Genomic DNA, 14,362 nt, shown 5'->3' with positions numbered 1-14,362 from the left:
GGGCAGGGAGGAAGGAAAGAGTTCACTGAAACAGAAGCCCTTTGAAAGTTGCTTTTATTTTTAACAAAAAAGTATCTGATTTAATATTAAAATCATTACAAGACATTTTTTTAGATCTTTACAAAATAATATAAAGTATTTGGCATATGTGAGATATTTAATGGAATACATAAGCAAAGCATAAATCTTTATGCAACTTCCCATGAGCCATTTTGGTCCTGAATAAGCTATTTAGCATAATATACTTAGAAAACACTACATGCAGAATGCATACAAATCAAAACACTAGGTCTGTAAAAATAAGCTTAAAGCTTAAAAAAACAAAAAAGCCAAAACACAGTTAGTGCAAAGTCCTGGAATTCATGACATGACCAGACTAGTGTACAGAAATAATGGGACTGATTCAGGCAGATTAATTTTTGCTTTTGCCAACAATCTTCCCCATTCAAAACAGAAAAAATTATTTTCCTTCCCAAATGCAAAAGCTACAAGAGACAATGACAATGACAATCAAATTAAAAATGGAATTATGAACAAAATAAAAAAACATGATTGCAATTAAGGAAAAGCTACTGGTTCCTACTTACAAGATTTATAAGAAAGAAGAATTTGGATAAAAGATGCTGCAAGATAATAGAAATAAATGGAAACAAATCAAAGGACAGCAGTAGTTATAAAATACTTCAAAGATGGTGAAATTTTATTATAGTTAAGAAGCTTTTAGCTTTATAAAAAATTAGATTAAAAGCTTTATGATATAGCAAGCTAGTTCAAACACATAGGAAACTGGCATTCAGGTCCAAAATTATGATTTTGTATCATGCAAAACAATGAACGAAGAAAATTATACAATTACAAATAGTTGAGGCTTTGATCTGCTCGTATCAACGTGCATTAAAATTTTAATTCATTAACCCTTCCCAGCTCAATGTCACTTTTATGAAGTATAGTATTCTATAATTTTAGTCTAAAACTAATAGGTCAGAGGAACAGGCATTTTAAAGTTGAGAAGAACTATGTAGTAGAATCCTTTTGGGATCAGCCAGTACTTGCAAAATGGATGAAAATGATAGCTCCTGGAAACCAATTTCCTATTCTATCTCCACAAACTCTGGGTAGTTTTTGATTTCTTTACCTCCTAATGATACCTCAATTATTATATAGCCTTCACTATATTCTGGTAATTCTGTCAAGTATGTAAAAGAAAAAGTTATCCTGAAGTTCTTCAGTGAAGAATGAAAGCTGGTCTCACTCTGTCATGAAAAAACCATGACTAGAAAGAAAAAGTTGTGCTGAACACACATCTCATTCTGGTTTCAGTACAAATGTCTTCTGGTAAAAGGTTATCATTAGTATGGATACATAGGAACAAGCTATTTAGAGACTAAAAAAAACTCACAAGAATCCTACACCACAGAGAAATGAAGCTGAGATCCTCTGGGATTGTGGAGTCTAGTGCCAACAGCAAAAAATGTTTGAAATCAACTTTTGGGAAAAAAAGAAAAACAAAAATATGCTTTGATAAGAATTCTAAAAATAGTCTCTAAGACATGTCTGACTACAAAACAAATAATTGTTTTAAATGTCAATATGGCTTGAAACAATTCAGAATAAAAAGTAAATGCTCATTTTAGAAAATATCACTCCCAGATGGTAAGTTTTCTTTTCAAAGTTGTTTCTGAACAATTTCCACATACTTATTATTAAACATTACTATTTGCATTTCTTAACATTCAAATTTGTTCTTATAAAGCAAAATATTATGAACTTAGAAAGGTTAAACTTCTCCTGAATAAAGAGGTTGTAGAAAACGTTAATTTGAAGCCAAATAGCAGAAAAAAGAAATATTAATTGTAAGATGTTTGTGCATGACTAGAAATTACTATTTTAAGTGCTCCTAATGTCATCTACCTATATTTGTGAAGATATAGAAATATCTGTATATATATTTTTTCTGAACTTAAGGAGAATTTTTTGATGGTTTACATTACTGGTCCTCATTTTGAAATAATTTCCAGGAATACTTTGTTATATTCTGCTGGTATGTGATGAAAGCATGATCTCATGATATAGCTAATAAAACAGAAATTTTTTCTCTGAAATAAACATTCCCCAGAATAATGTTAATATTAACTACTCTTTATAAATTTTACTATCCTTACCTGACTTCCATCCCTTAACCCCAGAAAGAAAGTGCTTTTTTGTAAAGTAATCTGTAAATTCTGGTGGATCCACAAATATAGACACTACAAATATTCAACATATTCTTTTAAAATAGAAAGCACTACCATCTCTGGGCAAGGTAACAAACAGTCTAAGTCTTTGTCTCTAACTGCTTTAATTTTGTAATGGCAAACCTAGACACTGATATCATGGCTGAATCCTTAATATCACTCTTAACAAAGAGTCAGATTAAATCAAATGACCACTCCAGCAAGCTGCATTTTAAAATGATGCTATGAAAGAGGTGCACTTACATTTTTACATTTCACCAAGATCCGTCATGCTTTCATAAACTAAAGCCAAACTGCTACCGTTTCACAAAAGAGAAATTGCTATGCTATTTTCCAGTTTTTGGGTGTACAATTTTACTGACATTTTACCACAGGCATACCCCAACTCATGTCATTAATTGACTGATTATGCAGAAACACAATGTTAAGCAAAATACCATTATAGGCGACAGTCTACAGGGACATGAACAGAACTAAAAGATCAAGGATGAGTGGGGAATGTTGATCTGGCAGAGCTACCAAATTGGGCAGCATCCATATGGATATAACAACACAACAGTGTTTGAAAGGATATGGCAAGGCATAAAGGTCTTAATGAAGTTACTATGAAATGGTACTGGGTTAGGCTATGTTTTGTGGGGTATGCCTGTAGCTAAGAAAAACACTTCACCTAAATCAAGTTCTTAAGTCAAAAAGTCATGATTCTTCATGTTACTGTTACTTTCCTGGCTAACATGGGGGGGACTGCCAGGAAACAGAATAACATTAATTTTGAGTCAATCGAAATTGACTAATATAATTTATGACTCATTACAAAAAAACAGAAAGAGAGAAAGAGAGCGAAGCCCAAACCCAACAAAACATACCTACAATGGGCTGGTGGCAAAAACTCCAATTTCAGTTGGTTGAATTCATAGGGTTTAAAGCTGGATGGGACCTTAGAGATCCTCTGGTCCAACCCCCTCATTTTTTAGAGGAGTAAACTGAAGCCCAGAGAGGGGAAGGGACTTGCCCAAAGTCACACAGGTAGTAAGTGGCAGTTCAGCTGGAAGGGGTTAACCATAACACACTGCTTTGTTAGAAAGAATTTTTTTAGGTATGTGTTAATCTTGCAGGTAGGAAATGTCAGAAAATAAGAAAAGAAAAGTATACATATTTGTTGAGCAATATTTACCAGTCATGCTGCTGTCTCTGTTTAGCCCATTGTGAAGTTTACAATGAACAAAGGCTGCATCAAATAACCATGATCCAAAGAGATTCAAGATGCTATTCACTTTTGGCCTTCTTGGGGCAGGCAGCGGTCGAGGCTCTGAGCTAGTCTGATTGGGACTAGACAGTGGAGAAGTGGAAGACGTCTGGTGCGAGACTTTAGAGGCATGACCAATGTTAGCCTAGTGAAAGGACAAAACGACCCCCCCACCCAAAGGAAAAGTTTAAGACAAGAAGAGACCCAATTCAAGAGCAGATGCTTAAAAAGGTGGAAAACAGAGCTCTGATGACAATCAGAGATCTTACTGTGCTAGTCTTCACGGTTGCCTTATTCACAGTAACTGTTCGATGCCTTCGGTTATGAGGGGGAGTTGTGCTGCTGGTAGTGCTTTGGGGCATGTTTAACCTGTTCACTGGTGTTGGTGGAGCACTGTCACATCTAGGTCGAGAAATACCTAAAGCAAAAAAAAAACCCAGTAATGAGAAGAAATGGTCTTAGTTCAGAGATGGCATTACTCATGTCATAATATTTTACAGGACCATTATAAACATTTTCCTCACCCAAAACTGATGGTTTTCATACTGACAAAATATTCACTTCCCACCATTACCTCAGCCTGCCATTGGGACCTTGTGCTTTTACCCAACAGCTCCCTAGGACACTTCTATTTTGACTGGTAGCTGGGTCTCTTTGGGTGCTTCACTTTCCCCTTTTGGTTCTGGAGCCATAATCAAATCCATTCTAATATTCCTCCAGTCATTCTATGCCCCTATGGCTCCACTCACAATCCCTGAAACCTTCCCAGGTTATCATTCCTCTACTAATTGTGTCCCCTAATTAGAATTTTGAGAGCAGGGAGTAGCTTAGTAGCTTAGTGTTTGGCCCATAATAAGTTTTAAATACCTGTTTTTTCATTCACTTAACAGTAAATACTTTAAACCCAGGATCCTAAAATAAGTTGAGGGATTTTCCTATGATAAACTAAATATATAAGAAAATTCTTTCTCTGAAATTGTAGCTGAGATTCAAATTTCTTGCTTATTTGATATGTTATGATCCCTAGGAACTTGTAACAATTTTTGAAAATTTAATTAAACTGATTCTGTCAAAGAATACCTGTCTTATAGTATCAAAAGGAATCATTTTAATTTGAAACAAAAGTCTTAAATATAAAGAATGCCAAAAGATAAAGATCACCAACTCTATTTGATCCCAGTCCCACCAGGCTACTTCAGGAGATTTCACCTTGATCATCCTTTCAGTATTTTTCTAAAATTTTGTATTATTATTTGTCATGATTATCTCATTAGCTTCAGTTCAACTACCAGATTCTCTATGAAGATGACTCTCAGACCTTTATATTTTGTATTTGTATATATTCAACTTCAGAGTCTCTCTTGAATTCCATTAATTCCTGAATTAACCATGCCTGCCATGCCTGCCATGCATCTCCATCTGGCTATCCAGTATGAATCTCAAACTCAAATCTCATATTTTCCACAAAACCAAACTCTTCTAATTCTCGAGTGCACCATCATCTTTCTAGTCTAGTCCTCCAGGTTTGCAACCCTGGAAATATCTATCCAATCAGGTAGTCATTCAGTCCCTTCACAACATCTCTCCCATCTGTATTCCCTCTCCTAACACAACCACCACCCTAGTTCAGGACCTTATCACTCTTATCAGGACTATTGTACTAGTCTCCCAATAGATCTCCTTGCCTTCAGTCTCTTCTCTCCAACACACATCTGTCACAATTGCCTATCCCTCAAATCCTCAATGTCCCCCCCCCCATTGCATCTAATACAAAATACGAACAAGTCTGGCATTTAAAGAAAGCCTTGCACGATATGACTCCCACCTACCTTTGCACTCTTATTTCATATTAGTCTGTTCTGTGCACTCTCCATTTCTGCCTAGTCATGTCTGATTCTTTGTGACTCCATTTTCTGGGCAAAGATATTGGAGTGGTTTGCTATTTCCTTCTCCAGATCATTTTACAGATGAAGAACTGAGGCAAACAGGGTTAAATGACTTTACCAGGGTCACATTGCTAGTAAGTGTCTGATGCCAGGTTTGAACTCATGAATATGCATCTTCCTGATTCCAAGCCCAGTGCTCTATCCACTGTGTCACTTAGCCACCCTGACACTGAGAATAGCAGCTTTTGATTAATTTTCCTTAAGAAAACTTCTTCTACATTTCTGCTCACACACAGTGATAGCTTGGCTCCATCTACTTCCCTTCTTCCCATACCTAGCTATTGATTACACGTGTCCTGTCACTTAATTCCCTGCTATGTTTCTTTTTTCTTTTAAAGAGAACTTAGGTTGCAGATTATGAGTTTAGAGCTGCAAGGGACCTTAGAGTTCATCTAATCCAATGCCAATATGCTAAAAATAAAGAATCTGAAGCCCAGGGAGGTTGAATAACTAGCCCAAACTTATACATGTAATAAAATAGCTGGGAATTAAACATAGGCCTTCTGATTCCACATCCAGTATCTTTCTTCTAGGCTACCTGCTTTTTCTAGGGCTTTAAAATAAAATATACTTCAGTACTTCAAAGATCGATGATTTCATTCTAGTGGATAAACTCTCCCCTGCTAAAGACTGCAACTCCTCCATGCCTTAAATGAGGATTTCACAAATTGCTATGCATGGAAAAAAGTCCACTGGTGGTCAACCTTCTACCAATGAGCCTCCCCAGAATCTGATCAAGCCTGGTGCTCAGATCACACATCATCTATTACTGAACCTGCACCTGAAGTCTTTTTGGCATAATACAACTTAACCAGATTTTGTGCTTTGCTGGCATAAGCCAGTTTTAAAAAACTCTGACTCACCTTTATTAGAGTACTTATGGGAAATAGGGGTTTTTCTGGTGTTCTCTTTTCCTAAACTATCTTATGTATATCCCCAAGATTTTTTTTTTTTGAGAAATCATGAAGATCATAAGAGCCTTCAGGCACAGCCATTTGGGAAGAGTCCTTTAGAAACATTTAAGAATAAGACAGACTTGATTTCTGTTTGGGACAGATCAATTTAGGCCATGTAAGCTTCTTGAGTTAGTGACTATTTTGTTTTTTGGAGTTTTTTTGTCTATATGTATATATTAGGCACTATAGGATAGACTATAACCATTTTGTAAGGAAGTTTAACCAATTCAGATTAATTCCAAATATAGATCAATTCCTACAAGGACAACAAGAGTCTAAAAAAAAAAGCACTCTGGTCAGCAATGGTTGATTTCTTTGCCAAATGAAGAGATATACCAATGGCAACAATGGATTAGAATATAACTTTATTAGTAAAATCTAACAGTGGAGGATGGCATACAATTTTGAGAATTGTCTCAAAAACACAAAAAGCAAAAAAACCCCAAAAAACCTAGCAAGAAGCAGTGTGTGTGTGGGTGCACTGGGGAAGGGATTTTACAGAAAATTTGGCAACAGACCCAACTAAACTTAAATATCCTAAGGAGTTTGAAGCGCAAAATTATAAGGATGACTAGGAATATTAAAAATAAAGGGAAAGATCTGTAACCTTTTTCCCCACATCAGTGATGGTGAAGCAACTTTAATATTTTCATATTATAGTCACTGATGAACTACATGAAAAAAAAAACTCAAGAAAATAAAGAAGATGAGAATATCTGTATTATACAAATATGCAGAGGGAGTCCACTGGAAATTAGGGCTAGAAAATGGAACCATGATCTCATCCATTAGAATATGAGGCTATTGAAAGTAGAGGTTATTTTATTCTTTGTATGTATATCCTTAGTAGCTAGCCTAGTACCTGGTAAATAATAAACGTTTAATAAATGTGAGTTGATTGACTGAAACAACACAAAGTTAAGAGACTAACTCTCAAAACATCTGAAAAGGCAGAGGATATTAAAGTCTGGGGAAAAAATCTCAGATTTTTTTTATTACATAAAAATGGGGGGGAAAATGAAAATATTGTTAACTATTGTTTCATGTTTTTACTTTGACTTCTTTACAGAGATGAAATTATTCTTTATAAGGATAACTACATATACTCCCAATCACTCTCTGAGGGCATCCTCAATGGGCATAAGAAGGAAACAGATTTTTGTAAAGGATATTCTATAGCAGATTATATCTTTATAAATATTCAATTGACTAAATGGTACAGAAAACATAAGATCCAACTATGGCTTATTTTTTGTGGGTTAAAAAAAGCATTTACTTGGCAGATATGCCAAAAAGGCCTTCCTCCAACAAGACATCTCCCATAAATATGTCAAAATCTTGCAAACTTTCTTGAAAGATGTAGGAGGTCCAAATCAAAGAGGAATGGTGAAGTTTTTCTGATGTGTCTGTTTGCAGATGTTGTGTTGATTGCAAGTTTTAGAACACTGCAGAGGCTCCTAAAGAAATCCATAATCACTTAGGAGTCTGGCCTAAGAATTCACACACACACAAAAAGACCAGGGGAAAATAATGAAGAATACTTATTGTCCAGGTTATGATATGCAGTTGAAAGGAGAATCCATAGAGCTAGTCCCAAAACTGAACAGGAAGGGGAAAATGCACTATACTACCTTTAGGGAATTGCATAGCACTTTGAATGACTCCTTGTTTCCATCTGAAACAAAGGCATATCTTTTTTTTTTTTAAATATATTCATTTTATTTATTTTTAATGCTCTACAATTACTACCATAAAACTTAGATTTTTTTTCCTCCTACCTATTCCCTACCCCCTCCCCCCAAGATGGCATACAATTCTATATAGTATCTACACATACATTCCTACTGAATACATTTTCATGATAGTCATGCTGTGCAGAAGAACTAAAATAAATGGGAGAAATCATATAACAAACCAAAACATAATACACACACACACGCACACACACACACACACACACACACACACACACACACACACACAGCACACACACACAATGATCTGCTACAATCTGTGACTGAATTCCATAGTTCTTTCTCTGAATGTGGAAAGCATTTTGAAAGGCATATCTTTTTAACATCAGAGTTCTTCTAATGATGCTGTATGGCATGCAAGTCATGGAATATTAGTATCTGAAAAATTAAAGTTATAAGTAACCAAGAAGGCAATGAAAAAAAGCACAAGGTAGGTATGAATAGAATCTAAAAGATTTATCAATAAGGAGCTGAGCAGGAGAAGCAAGCTAAAAGATATTATCAGAAAGCTGTATGACCAGAAAATAAGGTAAGCTGGTTATGTATCAAGAGATAAACAATGGATAGACTGCCTGCTCTACCAGTATCCACACAATATTAAGAAATCTAGAAGAAGGAAACCAATAAAACATTTATGGAAGGCTGCAGGAAAACAAGTTGCACAAGATGAGAAGGTATGTATGGGCTGTGATCTACACCCTTGAGGAGAGCATTTATAAGGGTGAAATTACAGATCCAAAATATCTGAGGCACTCTGGAGATACAGAAACAAAAATGTAAGAGAATAGCTCCTAACCTCAAAAAACTTACACTGTACTGAACTGAAATGCTTGACTTAAAAGAACGAACTAAAACACCTCCTTAAGGTACCTTCTAGCCCTGTATATTATCCTATGACTGAAAAACACATCTTCATTTCACTGTATTTATTCTTAGAACAAGTTACTTACCAATAAACACAAAACTCACCTAGGAATGCATCCACCAAGCAGCTGATTCCACGCATGGCACGAAAAAATATATGAGGCAGATGTTTAAGGCAGGGATATTGATTCAATTCTTGTGTCATTCCACTCACATTCAGGAACTGTTCCTGAAATTTGGGAGTAGAGCTTATAATGGCTGGATTACTCAAATCCACGGGATTACTATCAAGAAAGAGAAAAAGTTTTACTTTACTAAGTTAACTACAGTCCCTTAACAAGAAGAACTTTGATACTATAAAATAAGATATAGCTTAAGAATCTGATTCTAGAAGGTAACTGTGTGTGTATATCACACACAACGAGTCCAATTTCTATGTTACTCAGTCAAGTGTCACCTGTCCTCTCTAGTCCTCAATTTCTTGGTCTCCAAGATTGGTTTGGACTTGATAGCTTCAAAGTTCCCTTCAATTCAACTTAAAACAAAGATCTACTATGTGCAAGCCACTATGCTAGGATTAAGGTAAGGGTGTTACGAGTTATAAAGGCAAAAGGAAAAAGATCCAGCACTTAAGGAACTTAAATTCTACTGAGGAATGTAATATATGTACAAATGAATATAGTACAAAGAAATCTGAAGATGAAGAGAATATTAACAATAGAAGTGGAAGGAGGACAGAAATCATAGCTGCGAAATTCTTTAAATGACTCACTTAAGTGTTTCTACTTTACTCTAGAGGTACTAGGAAGCCACTGAAGATGTCAGAGCAACTCTATTATTTGATTCCACAACCAAGTCCCTCTACCTCTTTGGCATTCAGTTTCCTCACCTACAAAATGGCAAAGGAAAGGTAATGAAGGGATCTCTCACATCTCTTCAAGTTCTAACACTTCTGTGTAAGGTTATACATTTCTTACACTTAGAATAAAAAGACAAATGTGGACCTACAGCTAGTGGTCTAAGGATTTCCTAGCTCCAATACCTGTCTGTGCTATTTATAAGAAAATGGGTGCCAAAGAAGGTACACAGAGCCTGCTATTACTGCCTTCCTGGGAAAATAAATGTCCAGTAGCAAAAAAGACACCACCAATCTCTGCAATAAAACCTGCTAAGCATGGAAGACTTCCTTGCCTACAAGAGGAAAACCTAACTACAAATTTACATAAATTCTTTCTTTGATTTGTCAGAGAATAAAATCACTGTATAATAGAGGGATTTTTAAATTGTTTAATATCTGGATTTTATTGTTCTCAACCAATTATATGGATAAAATAGTAACAAGGAAATGGTAAGGTAAATCACGCAATGATTATAGAGATAAATATTTAACAGTAAAATTCATGAACAGATTTGTACTAGTTTATATTAGTATGTATTATGCATATTACGTATTAGTTTATAAATATACAGATGATTACTTATATAATCCCATAAAACTACATTTGTACGTAATTTGTTAGGAATCCAATTTTCATTCATTGTCTTTAATATATGAAAATTAAAAAGAAAAACTTTAATCATTAAGTATGTAGGTAAAACATAACAATAAATAAAAACAAAAATTATAATAAAATAAATTTTTATTACGTCAGCATTTTTTGTTGAAATCAACTCCTTAGTACCTAGAAAAATGCTAATAAGAATGTAGTAGAAAATAATAAATACCAAAGATAAATTTTTTACCATACTGATTTACTTTAAAGAGTCTGGTAAAATGTAAAACTCTTTCTTGGATGAAAGAAATTGTGTCATCCTTTGATGTGGTTCAATTCAATAAATCATGAGCCTCTATTACATATTCTGAACAGTATTAGGCACTATTAAGTATTCGAAAGAAGTATAAAAGAAGCTTTCAGTCTCACTGAAGAGATAATGTATAAACAAGGGAAATATTTTAAACAATACCTTAACATATGTAAAAAGCGAAACCATGTCTGTGCAATGCAGTCATTATCCATTTCAGGAGGGATAAGACTGGCATCTTCATCAGGAACTTTAAACGGAGGAAATGAAGGACCATATGTAAAACGTAGTAACCTAGGAAAAAAAATATTAATTCATGAAATTCAGCTTTAAATAGCCATAGAAAAAAACAGAAAGCATTAAAATATGAAGAGAAGACATCCAATTCAATTGAAACCCAGAAGGTAGCTAAACTTCAAATGGACCTGGAAGGGGACATGAGAGGAAGTACATTATTTAATTTGTTTGATTTTACTCTCTTAAATGTACAATTAAGTTGTGTTAGGGGTTTTAGGTAAGATTTTATTTCTCCTTTGGGACATCTGAGGACAGATATTGATGGTTCTTAAATTTGCAATAAAAAAATCAAAGAAATAAACAGCATAGATATATTCTAATTTACCAAACAAAAAAAATTCATGTCTAGCAAGAATATTACTGATTAATCATTTTACAAATTTTTTAAAAATAAAAAACATCTATTGCATAAAGCATTGAACTTGCTGAGGTACGCCATCATTTACTCAACAAATATTTACTGGGTGCCTACTGTAACAGACAAGGACCTTGTATTAGTTACTATGAGGAATCAGGCATGGTCTCTGACTTCAAAGAATTTCTAACTAGGAGAACAGCAAGTCATAAAAGTGCCATAAGAAAAGTAAAGTGCTTTAAGAATTCAGTAGAGAGAGAGCATACTTATTAGAAAGGAGTAGGAACAGAAATCAAGAAAGTCTTTATGAAAAAGGTGACATTTTGGCTGGGACTTGAGGACAGGTAGAACTCTCATAAGCAGAAATGGGGTTGAGATACATAGCTTGAGTGCTATCTTCACACACCTAAAGGGTTGTCACAAGGCTTGACTGGGCCTGGAGAAGGGAAATATGATTAACTGGTAGGAGCTTATAGAAAGGCATATTTCAGCCCAAAATAAAGAAAAACTTCCCAATACTTAGAACCGTTCAGTGAATGGAACTGTCTTCCTCAGGACATATCGAATTTGTCACTAAAGGTCTTCAAGCAGTGGTTGGAAGTTGAGGATTTATAGAAAAGAGCTGTCCTTCAGGTAGGGGAAAGGCTGGACTAAAGGACCTCTGAGGTTCATTCCAATGTAAGTACTAGGATTCTATCTCTAAATTCTATTTCACATATAATTAAGATAAAATTTGGGGAAAATTTGTTTTGTTCAAATAAACTGCCAAGGACTTTATCAATATAGTTAGTGTGACAAATTTAAGGAAGAAAACCACTTACCTAGAAGTGAGTGCACAAATAGCTTTGCTCCACTGCTCCACCACAGCTGGATGATGCCTCCAATTGGCCACCATCTCCTTGGCAGTTTTCCAGTAAGGTGGGGTTGGGAAACAACGGGTACAAGCTAGTAACCAGACCTCAAAGAGAACACCAATCAACTTCTCTGCTAGATTTTCAGCAATGCCACCTTACCAAGAGTGAAAAAAACATATACTTGGCATGCTTATTGTAAAAACATTATGGTCCAAATATTAATGTGGGTAGAAGTCATCAAATGATTAAACAAACCTCACTGCATATGTGTAGTCCTGAATAATTAGCATATTAGTTTCAAATTTTGCCTTCTGGTAACTGTAGTTCTCAATAATGAAACTTTAAAATACACATTACAGCTAAGCTACTATGACAGAAATCTTGAATAAATTCAAACAATTTAAATTTTCAGATTAAATTGCCATTTATCAAATAATAGCAATCAGTAAGATTTTCAGTGACGCTCTGAAACCACTTTAATGTTCTCCTTTGTGTAATATTATCACTCAAGGCACAAGGAAATTGATAAGGAAGGAGAAGGAATAACAGGTACACAAACACCAATCTTTTGTAAATGGCAATGCATCCCTTTGCTGCTGCCTTTAAATTACTATGGGGAAAAAAGGAAGTTAGAAGATAGATATCCTTTATTACATGAGGCTCCACAGGCCAGAACTAGGACCAATAAACAGAAATTATAGAAGATTTCTGTTCAACAAAAAAGATAGGACTTCACAATACTTACAGCTGTTTTAAAAAAAAAAGAAAGAAAGCACTGGTCTGAGAAATAGTGAATTCCCTGTCACTGAAAATGTTCCAGGTGAAGCTGAGGATGACTATAAAGGTGATTCCTATCTTAGGTGAGAGATTGATTAAATAACCTCTAGGGTTCCTTCCAGCTGTGAGATTCTGTTTTCTTTTTAAAAAGCATCTTCTGACAAAACTAATGCAACCAAGATTAGACAGAAAGCATAAATCTGGGAAACAACTTTTACAGCAAGTGTCTCTAATAAAAGCCTCATTTCTCAAGTACATGGAGAACTGAGTTAAATTTGTAAGAATACAAGTCATTCCCCAATTGATTAAATGATCAAAAGATATGAAACAGCAGGTTTCAAAAGAAGGAATCAAAACTATCTATAGGCATATGAAAAAAATGCTTTAAATCACTACTGATTAGAGAAACGAAAATTAAAACAACTCTGAGGTACCACCTCACCCTATCAGAGTGGCTAATATAACAGGAAAGGAAAAGGATAAATGTTGGAAAGGATGTGGGAAAACTGGAACACTAACGCACTGTGAACTAATCCAACCATTATGGGGAGCAATTTGGAACTCTGCCCAAAGGGTTATAAAACTGTGCATACCCTTTGATCTAACAACACCCCTGCTAGGTCTGTATCTCGAAGAGACAAAATCTTTTAAAAAGGGGAAAGGACTTACATGTACAAAAATATTTATAACAGCTCTTCATCAAGTTTTTGAAAGTTTCCAAATCTAGAGAAATGCTGAATTTGGTTTATGGATGATTATTCCTAATTGAAATTATCAGTCTATCAATGTCTCTTGGGATGAACTACATTCAATTCAAACAAAACATTTATTAAGTACCTACTATGGGCAAAGATAAGTGCAATGTGATAAGGAAGAAACAAATACCCATAAGACAGTTACTCTCAATCACTGCATGCTAGCCTCTTCATTCACCCCTTGCTATCCTCCTCTGATTTTTATGAAACTTATGGATACCTGGCTCCATTACTAGCCACATTTTCTTTAGAAAGATACATCAGTACCTATGAGAATTCAAGAGTGGTATGTTTGTGTCACCTGTACTAAGCAAAAAAGGGTATATGAAACTAACTTAGCAGATGCTGTTCAGAGGTTATATGGAGAAATTTCCACTGATAGTGACCCACAGACCTTTTCCTTAGAGAAAAATCACTAACTTATTAAGCTGCATCTGGGATGGTATCAGAAACTAGAAACTCTGCAGCATGTACACCTAGGAATGACACTCTACCTGGAAATAAAGAGATAGATCTACAAC

At 35.0% G+C, this 14,362-nt stretch overlaps 1 protein-coding gene across 2 annotated transcripts in view; it reads right to left on the bottom strand.

Moving 5' to 3' along the window:
- Positions 1-14,362, bottom strand: part of RALGAPB (Ral GTPase activating protein non-catalytic subunit beta) — an 83,266-nt gene that overhangs the window by 47,807 nt on the left and 21,097 nt on the right. For both annotated transcript variants that reach the window (XM_072631502.1, XM_072631503.1), the window contains exons 5-9: positions 12,277-12,463; positions 10,966-11,097; positions 9,106-9,284; positions 3,750-3,898; positions 3,409-3,625 (exon numbers count right to left, since the gene is read on the bottom strand). In XM_072631502.1, the coding sequence (XP_072487603.1) occupies positions 3,409-3,625; positions 3,750-3,898; positions 9,106-9,284; positions 10,966-11,097; positions 12,277-12,463 (864 nt within the window). The remainder of the gene's footprint in view (positions 1-3,408; positions 3,626-3,749; positions 3,899-9,105; positions 9,285-10,965; positions 11,098-12,276; positions 12,464-14,362) is intronic.

Source organism: Notamacropus eugenii, chromosome 1, assembly GCF_028372415.1.
Source record: "Notamacropus eugenii isolate mMacEug1 chromosome 1, mMacEug1.pri_v2, whole genome shotgun sequence".
NCBI lineage: Eukaryota > Metazoa > Chordata > Mammalia > Diprotodontia > Macropodidae > Notamacropus > Notamacropus eugenii.
This window is presented reverse-complemented; position numbering and strand designations above follow the sequence as displayed.